This window comes from Lolium perenne, chromosome 6 (assembly GCF_019359855.2).
Source record: "Lolium perenne isolate Kyuss_39 chromosome 6, Kyuss_2.0, whole genome shotgun sequence".
In the NCBI taxonomy this organism is placed as follows: Eukaryota; Viridiplantae; Streptophyta; class Magnoliopsida; order Poales; family Poaceae; genus Lolium; species Lolium perenne.
The window spans coordinates 108,260,745-108,276,462 of NC_067249.2; the positions used below are offsets into that span (position 1 = coordinate 108,260,745).

General features: G+C 42.3%; 1 protein-coding gene across 1 annotated transcript; it reads right to left on the bottom strand.

Moving 5' to 3' along the window:
* Window positions 1–1,121: 1,121 nt before the first annotated feature.
* Window positions 1,122–14,646, bottom strand: LOC127325957 (apoptosis inhibitor 5-like protein API5). Its single transcript, XM_051352770.2, has 16 exons — window positions 14,444–14,646; window positions 14,192–14,356; window positions 13,211–13,307; window positions 13,069–13,134; window positions 12,013–12,092; window positions 11,859–11,933; window positions 11,623–11,772; window positions 6,435–6,500; window positions 6,277–6,342; window positions 5,839–5,949; window positions 5,499–5,585; window positions 5,306–5,412; window positions 3,895–4,009; window positions 3,604–3,669; window positions 1,857–1,951; window positions 1,122–1,773 (listed from the first exon to the last, which is right to left on the bottom strand). Exons 1-16 carry the CDS (start codon window positions 14,528–14,530, stop codon window positions 1,572–1,574), a joined length of 1,635 nt encoding a protein of 544 aa, XP_051208730.1. The 5' UTR covers window positions 14,531–14,646; the 3' UTR covers window positions 1,122–1,571.
* Window positions 14,647–15,718: the final 1,072 nt, after the last annotated feature.

Sequence of the window (15,718 nt, forward strand, 5' to 3'; positions counted from 1 at the left end):
GTCGGCGAGTCGCTCCTCGATGGCGGTGTTGATGTTCGCCAGCGCGAGGTCCTCCGCGGCGACGGGCTCCTCCTCCGCGGTGGCCCCCTCCTCTGCGGCCTCGTACCACCCGTCCGCGGTCTCGTGCCAGTTGTCCGCGGCCGCCTCCACCATCTCCGCGTCCTCTTCCTTCTTCGCCGCCGCCTCGGCAGCGACGCGGAGCGCCTCGCCATCAGCGACCCATCGCGCGTCCGCGTGCTCCTCCTCCTCCGTCCGCGGGAACCTGGCCCGGGCGGCGAGGGAGAGCTTGGCCCACGTGGCCTGCGCGGCATGGCGACGAAGAGGGCGCCAGAGAAGGTGGAGGGGGAGAGGACGCCGGAGCGGGTGTGATGAGATATGTGAGCCCGCCGCCGTCTTTTATAGCCAGCGGCCTTGGGCGGGAAAGTTGGGCGCGAGCGCGCGCCAATGGCATTTTCGCGCGCGCGGGAACTTTTCCGCGCGTTCTACCGCCCGCCATTGTTGTCCCGTCGAGGCCTGCCATGGCGCAGCGCCACGCAAGGAAGACAAAGCACGTGGCGTCTTTTTGGGTCGCCGCGTTGGGCGCAGCGTGCGACCCAACCGGACAAGCGGACACGGTTCGTTGTCCGGTATCCGCTCGGCCACCCAAACTGCACAAAACGGACGGCCGAGCGCATCCGTTTGGGTCGCTCTCAGTGACTTTAGCCAGTGGCCAAGATGTCCCAGGTGCGGCTGGAGTACTCCACGACTTGGAGTAATAGGGTACATTCTCGGGTCAACAGGTAACCCAAGAGGAATGAAAGGCAGGTCTCGGTCACGGGTAGACAGCTCGATCATGGGTGGACTGTGAACACAGCAGTCACGGGCCCGCGTCAGAACGTGGCAGACTGGCAGTGGCCAATTTTGCATTTGGCGAAGCCTTGACGGCTAGCAGAGACGGCAAAAGAAAGGTCTCGCCAAATTCAAGCAACAGAGGCGCAGCGGTTGATTAAGCACCACCACCACCACAACAATAGCAGAACTGCGAGATTGGGCGCACGTACTGGTTAAGCCACAGACAGAAGGACAAGCTGCGTGGCGTATGTGGCTGACAGTAGTCAAGCAAGAAACGTGGCTACGGCAGGTGGAAGAATGAATACTGAGTTTTTTTGTGGGTATACACTTCTTACTACCCTAATAGATACACGTCAGATTCAAAGGACAAGTGTAAAGAATGTGAATAAAAGAAAAGGCGATGCACCTCTACAATCCCAAATAAATTATCAAATAAATACCAACAGAATCTAGAACTAAATATTCTGTTCAGACCACCAAACAACGAATAATCCGCCAACCACCAAACGGACTGAGCCAAATAGACCAACAGCTAGGATGTGCAGGCAGTTAAGCATCCTCTCTGAATGAGCTTTTGCGCATTCCTGGTGCACTCGTCAGTCACGCACCTTGCTGGATACAGAAAAGCTAGCACCAGTGAAGCGAGAAAAACCCAAATGAACACGTCTCCTGCATTACTCTCGAATGGAGGCAGAAAACTGATCTCTTGTCCCTTGGAACTTATACACTTCTGAGTGATCTCAGCGGTAGCCCCACCCTCTTCCTCGCCCTCCTCGCCCTCCTCTGCCCCGGCCTCTTCCACTGTTTCTACCACCACCACCACCACCACGGGATAATGCTTCAAAAGCCCTGTTCACAAGCTGATTAGGCATCCCTCCCCCTCCTCGCCCCTTCTTGCTTACAGGGGCAATCCCACTATAAGCAGGTTGGGTCCTCTTCACTCTGAAACATCAACAAATTAGAATTGACTAAAATGAAATACAAATGAATGTGAATAAAATGGAACTTTCGGTGGTGGAACAAACCCTGCTGTTGTAGCTGCTGGTTTCTTTGGCAGTTCCATCCACGAGAGAGTAATTTTCTTATCACCGATGAATAAAGGAGATTTCGGATGCAACAGCTGAAACAAACAATTGTCACTTATAGTTGAGACCTTGAGCTAATAATATGGCGCACCAGTTTCTTCTGAAGCGCATAGACAAAGCATCAGCAGTATGCAAGAGCAATATGGCCCATGACTTCATAGGAAAGACTAACAAGCTAGTTACAGTTGTATGATAGCTTTTTACACTTCAAACGCAGAGATAGCTAGCATGGCTGATAGTTTGAAGCTTGAAGAAGCTACTATGCTAACCTGAGCTTATTTAGGCTCTGACAAATGGATAAAGAATTTTATGTCCAAGGGATTTAGACAAAAATAAGGATATGCTTGTGCATTTTAATACAAAATTGCATAGTGTGACGCCGTTGTTTGGCTGTCATCATCTCTTCAATCTTCACTCTTGAGGAACAATCGTGTTGAGTATACGGTGCCACATTAAACTAATACCATTTGTCTGTTTAATCTGGGGGGCTTTTCACCAAATGCTATTTGTTCTGAATGAAGTTAAACATTCTAATGTTTATAACCTACACCTCAGATTTTAGCCTTGACTTAGTAACACTAGCTGAATGCACGTGCGCTGCTACGAATTGGTCGAACAATTGTTATATTTCTAGCAACCCATGGCAAATATCGGCATATTTCTCCGATCTCCTTTTGTCTAGTGTTTTCTCTAGTTATATTTGGCAACCATAATACACCTAGTTTTCGAACAGTCATTTCTGTGAGAGTGTTTCTGGTGTGCATGCATATGCTTGTTGAAGTGAAAGATCATAGATTTTGCCGTCGTTGTAGGACATTTGCTTCTCAAAGCTAGTTGCCATTGCATATATATATATTCAGAATGGTGATATGCCAACTGATTTGCATCTGTCGTCGACCACTCGGCCTACAAATATTTTTCAGATAACTATTTAATGATTTCTTTTTAACATCTAATAATAACTCTTTTTCTGTTTAAGATCTAATAATAACTCATAGAAGTGTAGCTCAACGCCTCAAAGTGCTATGCACTATGGATGAGTATCAACCTTGTACTCGCCGAGACACACACACGCTTAGCTAGCTAGGAAACAAGCACATCAATCTAAAACGTGTGTGCTCCCTGAAACGCAACTGCAGGTTAATCAATTAGAGGGCATCTGCTAGATTTACCGATTATAGAGAACAGATCCCTGAAAGCAATCTGAAGGTAGAGACACATATGTGTGAAGCAAGTTATCTCCGGCTTCTGGACGATCGATCGTATAATTGCCGGGATATCGGGGAGCAAGAACAGCAAAGCAGCTGTCGGCTGCCAAAGTCTCCCCTCCGCATCTCCCCTTCCCTGCTCCACCTTCCTGCACGCCACTCCTGCTCCTCCCCTCACTCCCCCCAGCCAACTGTCGTCCTCCCCTCTCCATCCCTGTACCCAGCAGCACAACTGCTTCTCCTCCCTTTATTAGTAGAGATCTCCTACTACATTAAAGTTGTATCTACTACACCATGACAAGTCAATAAGAACATCGCAGCTAATTTACTGTGGACATGGGCCAGCCAGGCCAGCAAATGGGATGTCCGGCAGGCCACCAGCAACAGCAAGCAGAGTTTGTGATGCACGATAACCAGGAACTAGTTCATAAGAATAAAGTTAATGCAAAAGTCCTGTGTGCATACAACAAATAGATCACCTGTGACATTGCCAATATGTTATTATAGGACCGCATTGTCATTGTCGATTTCTGCTGGTCCGTTTTCTGCAGAAAGCAACCACATCAGAATCAATTGGCAGAACTGTTACGCAACAGTGATCAATCTGTTTGCCACAAAAATGCCTAGGACCAATCTTGCAGATTATGATTGCAGAAGGTTCCCGAAGAAATATTATGATGCAGTAATGATGGTAGTTCAACATGGCATCAACTAGAGAACAATTCAATGCAACTGAACCGGTAAACTCAAGCATCTAAGCTAAAACTCACAATTTTAGATTTCTCTTCTGCCGTCTTTGCTGATGATATTGCCTTGTTGAAATCTGCCATTCCCTGGGTTAGTCTCTTTGAGGCTGCTCGAACTGTCTCTTCTGTCCCAGTTAACCTGTGTGTTTGTAACAATCAGGAACACGCCAACATAATGGAAATCATGTTGCATTAAAGAGATTTCATATGTGCCTGAAATGTATTTTCACATGCTCCATCCAATGGGAACAAATTTGTGCAAGTTAACAATGGCAAACATAAGCGGGATGAAAAAGGCAACTAAGAAATGGCTGAAATATATGCTGGGTTGCTAAAAGATTCTAATGTTTGCGTCCCAAAAGCCTAATAGGAAATTTGACATCAAACACCCATTTCCAATTTTTTAGCTGAAAACTGTAGGGGAGGCATACCCACGTTTCCATCATTTGGAGTTCTAATTCTTTCTTACATTCACACACATAGTGATGTCTAAATCATGTGACTGATCCACCCTTAGGATTATACTCACAATGACAGACTCCCTCAACTTAATTACCTAATAGTGGATGTCTCTTACAAGGAATCAAAATAAGATAAAGCATTCCAAGTACTTGAAATTATTCAGGTTTAAATTGGACAACAGAACCATAGCGGAACTTCCAATTTGAAGAATTCTACTATCATAGAATATTCTTAGAGTTGAATAGCAAGGAAGTGGCCAGTGCTGCAAATCAGAGGCGAAGACAAACAATTTAATCAAGTTGACTTTAGAATAGAAGACTAATAAACAGAAAAGGGTTGATAAATGATCAAGATAAAACTTCCATACAGTATTTTGCATTCTGAAATGTTCTTTTTATTATAATAAATTATTATAATAAAGAGGAGGCGAATCCACTTACTAATTTACGAATAAAAAAAAACTAAAAAATTAGTAGAACTTCCTCTTTGGAATAGAAATAGGCTATTTCTACATAGGGAAAGTCGTGTGCAATGAAAAATGCAAGCACGATTTGGGGAGGGGTTTTTCTCTATTGTAACAAGGACCAATTATCTACTCCATCCGACTAGTTCCGGGTTCGAGTCCCGGGCAACCCATATGGAAAATAAAAAAGACCAATCTTAGTTTTTAACTTGGACTCACTTCATTTACAAAAAAATTTGTTTGGTTAATTTAGCTATATGGATATCCAATCCTTGAGCTGATTTGGTTGACATTGGTATATAGTCTATGTTATACTGTTAAATAACAAGCCTTCTATTATCTATATTATTTAATAAAGAATGACATGTGAGGAGATGGTGACACATGAAAATAAAGCATGTGAATGTGATGGAACTTATTAGTAGACACTTAGCTTAAGGTCAGGTTTTTGAAGTATACACACATGAACAAAATACAACATCGATTGATTATTGCAACATACTGCATTACCTCTCGGTAAAATCTTTGTAATGTTCTGAGAAATCTTCTCCAAGTCTATCTGATGGCTGTCCAGTAACAATCTTGTAACCACAGAGACTGTTTGTACTGTTTGGAGTCTATATTGCACATTAGATCAACACAAGGTCATCCACAAAGAAATTGCATGGTTCATAGTACATATGGAATATGTTGGTTATCTAACCTTATGGGCCAAATGGTGAAAAGTGTATAGCAAGCACTCAACATAATTGTGATTAATATCATCTACCTTCTTCCCAGGCATATACTTCTACAAAACAACAATTGTAAGATCAACTTGGATATTTTAATTCTATATACTCCCTCCATCCATAAAAGGATGTCTCAACTTTGTCAAAATTTGCATGTATTAGGTACATGCAAATTTTGACAAAGTTGAGACATCCTTTTATGGACAGAGGAAGTACATTGTAACTGAGAGAGAGTTTATTCACATCTTCCATTAGACAAAAAAACATGCAAATTGGGATAAAAAACACATCAGACACAAGAAGTGCATAAACCTTGAGCAACTGAACAACGGATGGAAGCAGCTGGCGTGAGTCTTGTGCCACGGCAAATGGCGAGCTAGCAGAAATTGTCTTGAGTAAATCCAGTTTCCTCTCGTCCGGGATCTGACAAAAGAAAAAATGAACACTTAATGCTGAAACAGGCAAGACTACAGGTTGTTTCAAAAGAACACTCCAGATGTGCAGGTGATAGAAGGAGATCTTGTTTGGAGAATGTCATGCTTTGGTAACAAAAGAACAACCCAATTTCATAACTTGAACCTTGGAAAGCATTGTAAATTCTTCTGTTGACAATTTCCCAGTGCCCTTGTTAAGAGACTAAGCATGAGGGCATCAAACGAAGCAGTCGAAACCAATACTATGTCAACGAAACAACAAGTGTTGCATCCATTTCTCCATAAAGCAAAGGACGCAAGGTACAAGATGAAGTACCTTATCGAAAACTGGAACGATTTGCTTAGCAAAGTAGTTAAGAAACTTGCTGCTTGATGCACCTCTCTGCAGATCAGGCAGACAGAAAGAAAAGAACAGCAAAAGATGATTTTTATGATCACTAATAATAACATGTGACTTTGTAAAACTGGGCATACCGTGAAGATAGGAAGAGCCATATGCATGCATGAGGTCCACCTCTCTATATGATCGATATCAGAAACCTGAAAGAACAAAAAGACTAAGCAAAATCCACAACCTCAAATGAAGGTAATACTTCAGAAATGAACCTCAAACACAAGAAACTGCAACTACTAAACAAAGGTGTGAGATTGTGGAGCATTGATATGCCCTTTCTTACTGATCCCTAAACCAAACAATGAGATGCAGAAAGCAAGACCATCTACAACAAGTATAATTTTTATTTTAACATAACAAATCATGTGTTTCAACACACACAAAATGACTTACAACTGACAAATATCAATTAACTAGCACAATGCACATGTGTTGCTACGAAGGCACCAAAAAGCAAGAAGTTTGGTTACTGGCTTGGGAGATTGTCAAAAGATATTGGTGTCCTGAGACCGCTGCATGGCTCCGGCAATAAAGATAGTGAAGAGACGAGGAGAGAGTTACAGCCTTGCAGGCGGCAAGGCAGCAAGGGGCATTGCAAGATTTAAAGCTGCATCTCGAATTTTGAAACTCAGGGAGATGGGGGACTAGGGTAGAGACAAGCACGAGGATACCAATCATGTAGGATAGTGGATACCAAGGTCTTTGTTGCGATCAAACTAGTATTCTTTTGCTCCTTTATGACATGATACAAAACTTGGGGCAACGGAGATGAAGGTGAAGGTGAAGATGATGACAGGGGCAATGGAGATTATGATGATGATCTTTGCTACTAAGACGAGTGAAGAATGATGGAATTTGGCTCTGGCGTGGCTTCTTTTTGGACAGAGATTTGAGGCTGGTGTGGCTTCTTTATGGACATAGGCACATAGCGATGTGGGGCTGGTGTGGCTTCTTTTTGGACATTTGGTTTGGGGCTGGTGTGCCTTGTTTTGAACACATGATTTAGGGTAGACTTGGGCTGGTTATTAAGAGTTAAGAACTTGGTAGTTTGTAGTTTATTGTAATGAACTAGTGCTTAATTTCTGTTGTTATACTTGTTGCTGTGATGGTATTTATATGTAGAACTGCTGCTGTTTTACTTATTAAATCATGTGAATCGGCTTCAAAGGAATATGGATCATCGAGGAGAAGAACTTGGACAGATGCACACAAGTAAGTTATACTCTTTATTTCAAGTAAAATTTACAAGTTTGCTGTTACAAATGATGCTCTTGCTTGATATTATTACATCATTTACATGTGTACTATATGGTTGTCACTATCGCGATACAGATCCTAGTATCTTACCGAGCGTATCAAATGTGTATCCTAGTCGGGTGGTATCGTTGTCAGAATGCGATACCATGCCTTGAATCGGTAGTATCCCGATACTTCTACGAGAGGTGATACCACGCATCAGTTAAAACTAATCAAAGAATTAGTTAATATGCTGACATCAGCAAGCCTTATAAGCATGTAATCGCTTCATTGGTTTCCTGTTATGGACTAAACATAATATTTGTCACCTCTGCATCCCTCATGTGGTGCTGGAATGCACGCTCCAATTCTAGAATATGATATACCATTCCACGGACAGAGATTTGGTACACATGGGCACCAGTGATCCCTATAAAAAAAATAACTAAAAATTATATTTCTAAGTTTCAGAAAAATCTGAAAACGAATTATGATGTAGCCAGTATTGTATTCCTCAAACGTGTAAATTTTCAGCTGGAAATAATTTGTATTTTAGGCTACACAAAAATAACAAATTTGTAGATCTGGGTATAGTGATTTAGATCTTCAAAAAGAATCAGATTTTGTAATTTTTGTGTAGCTCGGAAAACAAAATATTTGTATTTGAGATTTTGTATGTTAGTGGGATACATCATCAGCTCCTTTTAGAATTTTGCTACAGATTTTTTTTAACACATAAATGTAATTTTCGAAATTTTTAATACAACGAGAGCACTGGTGCCCAAGATCCAAAATGAGTTTTCGCATTCCACTACAAGAACAATATGACATGGCACTATGTTTTTTTGGAAATATATGCTAGGTACTTCGGGAGTAACTATTTTATTTAACACATAAATCGATTATATTTAAAAAAATAAAAATCTCATAGTATCGTGATACTACAATACGATCCTATGATATGATGCTGTTGACAGAAAAACGATACTGCCTAGTATCTCGATACTGAAAACCTAATACTACACCTGCAATCAGCAAAGAAAGGCATGCACGAGGTCAGCTAGGAAAATTACAAGGTAAACCAACTACTTGCCTTCCTAATTCTACCTCTAAATCCTTTTTAAGCCATGGCGACTTGGGCTACTAATCAAGTTGAGTCAATGACTCAAGTCAGCAAGTCACTAGCCGCAGCGCTGGCGACTTGACTCGACTTGGTGACTCAAAAATCATGTAGGATACCAAGGTATTTGTTGCGATCGAACTAGTATTTTTTGCTCCTTCATGATACGATACAAAACTAGGGGCAACGGGGGAAAACGGTGTGAAGCGTACGCTTAGGTGGAAAACTAAGCGCATCGGTGACCAAACGCTTAGCTTTGGGCCTAAGCGGCCGATTAAGCGAGGAGAAGAGAAAAAAGCAGGCACACAACCTCCGTCCTCTCGAGTCGTGAACTGACCTGAATCAGAGAGGCGGCGCCCTCCATTGCAGCTCCCCACCGCCGCCACTGACCTCTCTCCCGCCGCTGGTGAAGCCCCTCCCGCGCCGCCCTCCACCTCTTCCCTCTAGGCAGCAGTGACTTCGGCATCTTCCTCCAGGTAGCAAACTCGTCCACCTCTCCTCGCCCAGATCGAGGTCAACCCCTTCCTCCAGCATCTGACTCATTCCCCCCATCCCCTCTCCATACAGATCAAGGTCGATCTACTCTGCTACTGGCCTACTGGGGGACGAGAGAGGATATGCGAGGGCAAGTGAGAGAGGCAGCCTACGTTTTCATGACACTAGGTTTTCAATTTCGTTTTCTTGATGGGCCTCTTGTTGGGCTAGAAATAACAAAGAATTAAGTGAGGGATTTCACTATTTCTTGCATATATATGCCTAGTTTGTCTTCATTGTTTCCAGTCTGTAGGATTCTGTACGGAACGCTTAAGCAGCGCTTACAGCTTTCCGCTTTTTTGAACCTTGACTAGGGGAGTTCGTTGAGTGAAGGAAGCTGAAACCTAGGACATGGTTTTGACTTGGAATCTCAATCTGCATTTGTTTATTTGTGGTTCTGTTCCTCTTAGAAGAATGTGGTCCCACATGCTGCATTGGTTTATTTGTGTCATTTGCAAGTTGATCCCACGTGCGAGCAAGAAAGTTTTTGTTTATTTTAGCGTTTTATGAGGTTGTTGATCCCACATGAGAGTACAAGTGCATTTGCTTATTTTTGACTTTTGCAAGCTTGCTGGCCCCACAAGTGAGTAGAAGTGGAGTAACAGGAGCGAACTCACCACCAACTCTAAGTAGGAAAGAGATGCAGATGGATATCACATGAAGTGCGTGAAATGGAATTCCATTAGGGCTCCGATGGTTCATAGGATAGGAAAAGCTTAGGAATAGGAAAGACATAGGATTGAGATGTCATGCCTACTTGAATCCTATGGGAAGATCAAGTGATTTTGATTGTACCAAAGGAATTTTCCATGAAGTATGAGCTAATGTTTTCTTCCTATAGGATTTGCACTACAAGATTCATATAGGATTAGTTCCTATGGGATATGTTCCTATGAATCAATCAGCTCATGTAGGAAATTTTCCATAGGATCCAAATCCTACACACTTCCTACAAAAATCCTATGAATCAAAGGAGCCCTTAGTCTTCAGAAAGGCTACACACTGTTCAGGAAAAGAGTGATATCAGCTTGGGAATTCAGCAAGCCCACGCACATGTCAAGCCTTAAATTAGCATAGCTTAAGCCTATATCAAGTAATTCAGATGTAAATCAAGCCATTAGCTCACCAAGACTTGCATACAGAGCGCGACACAAGAAAGTGGTGCTTAGTTCATATTCTCAAAATAACCACTTAGCATTAAAGTAAACAGTGCACTTATTATGTGTAAAGATAATTTGCAGTTCTGCACTACCTCAAAACTGGAACATTGATCACCTTCCAGTTTCCAACAATTATGTGCCACAACTACAAGTTTTGCCAAACTAGTTGTTCATAAATGTCTCTTTTAAGAGACTCGCTCTGCTAAGAAATTCTAGAGTTATGCCAGACGAAAAAACCTGCGGTGTTTGGGCAACATATTATGTTACATCAACCATTAAATTGCTTTTCTCTCGGATCAGCTCATGACAAACCAATACAATACATTTACACCTGAATGACCTTGTTTGAACACCTCCCCATGTATGCCTTTTCATCCCCTCATCCACAGCTCTAAGCATGTCATCTTATGTAACTTAATAACCTCCACACTACGAAACACCAATATGTGCTGAAGATTATGTAACTTTGTAACTATGTACCGGATACCGTATCTGATGCGGCTTCATCTACAATATGACCCAATGTGTACTCCCGAGTATCAGCGATTAAACCATGAAAAGGAACAGCTTTTATTTCCCAATACGTCTCTGCTACTTCATTGGTATGATCCCGATACGGCCCAGCCCATGTAATGATGCATATATAACAACCCTAGCTTCCCAATATGACCCAGCTCATGTAAGGAGGCAATGTAATCTGCTGTTCCTAGCAATGACATGCTTATATTTTTTTAAGATAGTCAGATGTATCAGCGTTTTTCAAAAATATCGTATCCCGTATCAGATTTGTCCTGATACCGCATCGGTGCCGCCTAGCCTCCACCAATGGCCACCAAGGCACTACCCAGTGCTACAGAAGTTCCACTAAATGGATACATTTGGCATGCATGTTACACTTTCTTTTATTGATGAATGTGCACTCAACACAACTTTACTTGATGGTCAGAAAAAAAATCACCTTATCCCAAGGTATAATGCTGCAGATTACCTCCAATAAGCCATACCATTTGTACTTCAATTTTTTATCTAGCCTAGATCAAAGGTTCACAAGTACAAAGAAGTTTGTAGGTAAACAAAATGCAGTTGTTGAATAAAGGCTGGGTCTGAACAAAGCCAATTCCCCAATGTTTTTTCAGTGACTGAGACAGAAACTTTTTGGTATTTTAATGTGGACGTATAACAAATTTTACTCCAATACTGTTGAAATAGCATACTTACATCGAATTGTGCATCAAGATCAGCTTGTGCTTGAATGATTTCAATTAGTTCTTGAAATGATTCTCGAGGAGCCGAATCTCCAAATATGCTCAAACTCCGCAGGAAATCCATGAATAGTTTAAATTCCACACCAGTAACATCTTGTACACTCTGAATGTTAGCTTTTTTGTTAAAGCGTGCCACAGAAAAAATGATGGGAACTAAATGACTAAAGACAAGAAAACAGCAGTACATACTTTCTTTATTAAATCTGTTATATATCTTTCCATTTCTGCTTGAGGTTTTAGTAGCTCTGTTTTGACAGGAAAAACCTGAAAAAATAACTCTTAGCACTAAGGAAATGACGTTGATAACCCAGAGATCATGCAGTCTATGTATGTAATCACTTACCTTGTCTCGGAGGAAACAAATTATCTTTTCACGGATCTCTGATCCTGACTCCACATGCTTAAACAAAGGCTGCAAGGAATCTGGACCCAAGAAGGTAAAAGCAACAATAAGCACTTGATGAAGGTAGCAGCATATATGTTAATCTTTAACCTCTACATTCCAATTTACATGATGTTACTCTTTGAATGAAGAACTAAGGAATGTGTGGTCAAAAGACAAAAAGTCCCCGTAGTAGGGCAGAGGAATCTTGTTGGAAACTCTAAAAAAATGATGGCAAAAATGAGCCTTGGGGGCACCAGTTCAAGAATCATTTTGGAATATTAATTCTATAGTTTAACTCTCCGAGTATCATCCATACGTTACTCTTAGGACGTGTTTGGTTCATTGATTTGTAACGTAACCCGATAGCGGCGTAAACAAGTTTCGTTAAATCTTGTTTGTTTCTGTTGCTCCGTTAAATAGTTCAGCTGCTTTAGACAAAAAAAAATAGAAGTGATCCAGCAGCGTACAAAATGGTCCGTCCGCCTCTAATTCTTGTGTACATGTATAGCTGTCCAAGGCTCAGCACTGCCTTGAACTCAAAACACTCAATCTAGAACAAGAAAATATCTAGATCTCAAAGTTACGAAAGCGGATTCTCTCATGTGTCATACACCTATATCTCTTGAGATATAAGTAACGGTCGAGAGAAAAATGTAGAAGTACATATGCACCGCAATGTATAGAGCACCACTTACTTAACAAACATAACATGATAGGTTCGTTTTTTAGTCCATTAAATTGTCACTTGTATTAATCAGGTGCAATAAATATCATTGTTAGCTAAGAATCAAGAAATTCATCAAAATACGTTTATCTCGAGGCTTGACAGCAATTCACACAACTTTTTTTAGTTTTAGCACAACGATAACATAAATTTAATGTTGTGCAAGTCCACATACCCAAAGAAAATGATGGCAGAAAATCAAGACATGTCCAGTAGTTAGGCAACAGGGCGCATATCCCAAAGTACACTGAAAGTGGTAAACAACCAAAAAAAGAAGATTGGAATCTTACTTTTAACATCTTGACGTATAAGGGACATGAGTGCTTTATGAACAGCATCACGCTCCACATTTTCCTCTGAGATGCAAGTAAAAATGAGAAGCATAGCCACATTTGAAATTTCAGCTGAGTAAGGATAGGAAAGAAGGTATACCACATGCAAGGAGCTGACCAAGAATATCTGCAATTTTTGAAACAAACTCTGCATCTTTGCCGAGAAGCGGAAACCCACGAATAGCTTGTATTCTGATCTGTAAACACATTACGTGGATAAGTCTGGTGAATAAACTCACTGTTCCAAAATGATCTGTAAGCACATTATGTGGATAAGATAAGACATTTTGTATCTTTCACGCATTTATTTAAAAAAACGTTAGGTATCGTAAAAACTGCTAAAATCTTGAACTAACAACGCCTGAAGTAATCAGGTACAGCCATTAACAAATAACTGGCATAGGGCTGCGGAGACATTACAGAGCACACTCACATTTATCTATAATGGAAAACATTCCTTGCATGATCACTTCAATGAAAAGCAATTAGAAAGCGGAATTGATAGAAAAATTCACTGTGTCATGTAATGATCTAGTGCTAACATTCACTGTCTCGCATTTCCCTAATTACAGTTTTTTAAGGTGCATGTATTGTTTCAATCCAATTGTAGCTATTTGCAAGACAAGAATCAAAGCAATGCATGTATTCAACAGATCAGCTCTACTAGTTGAGGATCAGTGTAAGCCTGAGCAAAAATAAGCTGCGAGGTTCAAAACAAAGTGCCTAACTGTGTGACTATTTCTGGATTTCACAAGGGGCGATTGTCTTCAATACAAAAAAAAAAGTGTCTCCTAGAAACAGAATCAGCAGCAAAAACCCTTAAGAGCAAGCAGAGGGGGCAGGAAAGTTTACAGGAATCAATACCTGCCACAGACCAAGCTAAACCCCGAACAAGCTTTCACATGTAAATGTTTAGATTTTGGCAAGTCCACTCTATCAAAGACCAACTTAACACAAAAAGGAAAAGGTCTCAAATGCTAGTGTTCAGCGTTTTTTGACCGATGTTTCCAACAACGCTGAGCTACTTAGTTAGGAAACGATTAGAATCAACTAAGACGAGATTAGCAGAGAGAACACGAACCGCGAGCTCTTCCATCTCGACGAGATCGAACATTGCCTCCATGGCGAAGGCGCCGAGGGCCGGGAAGCTCCCGAAGTAACGAGGTATGAGCTGGGCAGCTAGCTGCTTCGCCTTAACGTTCTGCCCCTTCACCGACGCTATGATCGCCTCGTAGTCCGCTGCGTGCTGCAAGGCCCCACACAAAAAACCCATCAAAACCCTAGACCGAAGGAGACCTAGGGAATGGGGCGGTGGAGAAGGAGAGAAGCGCACCTGAGACTTGTCCTTGGCTGAAGAGAGGCGGTCGCCGAGCTCGTAGAGCCGCTCGACCTCGGCCGTATCGGCGTCCGCTGTCGCCATGGGAGGGGGAGGGGGAGGGGGCGGAGGCGGATTTGGAGTTAGGGTTTCGGTCCGTAGAGGGGACTAAGGAGAGAAGAAGAAGAAAAGTTAGGCCCGCAGCGAAGGGATAAAAAGATGGTATCTCTCGGAAAATCTCTTTTAGCATCCAACACGCGAGCTATAAATCGGCGCGCTAAATCACTCTGCCACTGCGTGGTAAATTGATGACGCGCGCTGGATCGAGTTTTTCCTCGTCTGATGTTCTATTTTTCAGCGTGCGTTGGTACGCAAAAAAAGTACATCCGCCGGAGTCTCTATTTTACAGTGCGCGGCGCGTTGCGAACGGCTAGTTCGACCGTTTAATTTTAAAATAAATCAAACAAAATATGAAATTTAATCAAAAATACGAAATATATTAAAAGTTCAACGATACATCGCGATATAGTGGACGCAAATACGAAATTTGCAAATTCAAACTAGTTATACTCCGACTCCCAGTCGTAGTCCGAGGAGTGGGTGCTCGGAGTCGTCTCCGACACCGGCGTCGTAGTCCACTCGAATGAGGAGGAGGAGGAGGACAGGATGATGGTTGACGGTCCTGCGCCGTTCTTCTTTTCTTCCTCCTTCCTCGCCGCCTTCTCGGCCCTCGCCGCCTTCCTCGCCGCGGCGCTTCTCGCGCCTCGTTTTCTTCTTCGCTTTCGCCGCCGCCTTCTCCTCCTTCTGCGCGTATGAAAGTTCAGAGATGGTAAACCTAGAGGGGGTGAATAGGTTTCTAAAGATTTTAATTCTTTCTTTGCAATATTAGGTTTTGCGGAATATAAAGATGAGCCTAATGCAAACTAGGTAAAACAACCTATATGAGGATACAAGTAACTCAAGCACGAAAGCTCTCACAGGCATTTATATCACAAGTAAGGAGTTCGGTTGGAGATAACCGATAGCACGCGGAGACGAGGGTTTATTCCCGTGTTCCCTTCCTTTGCAAGAAGGTACGTCACGTTTGGAGGGGTGGAGGCCTCACGATCGATTCCCCGCGCCACGAAGGCTCACTCTATTCTCCGGAGCCTATCCCACGAAGTAATAGCTCACTCACTTGTGGTAGAGTTTGAGGTAGCCTCCAAACATTCATAATCTTGTCAGGAGCAAATCCACAACCTGGGTACTTCCGGATCTCTCTTGCCCACCTAGGGTTTCCAAGGAACCCTAGAG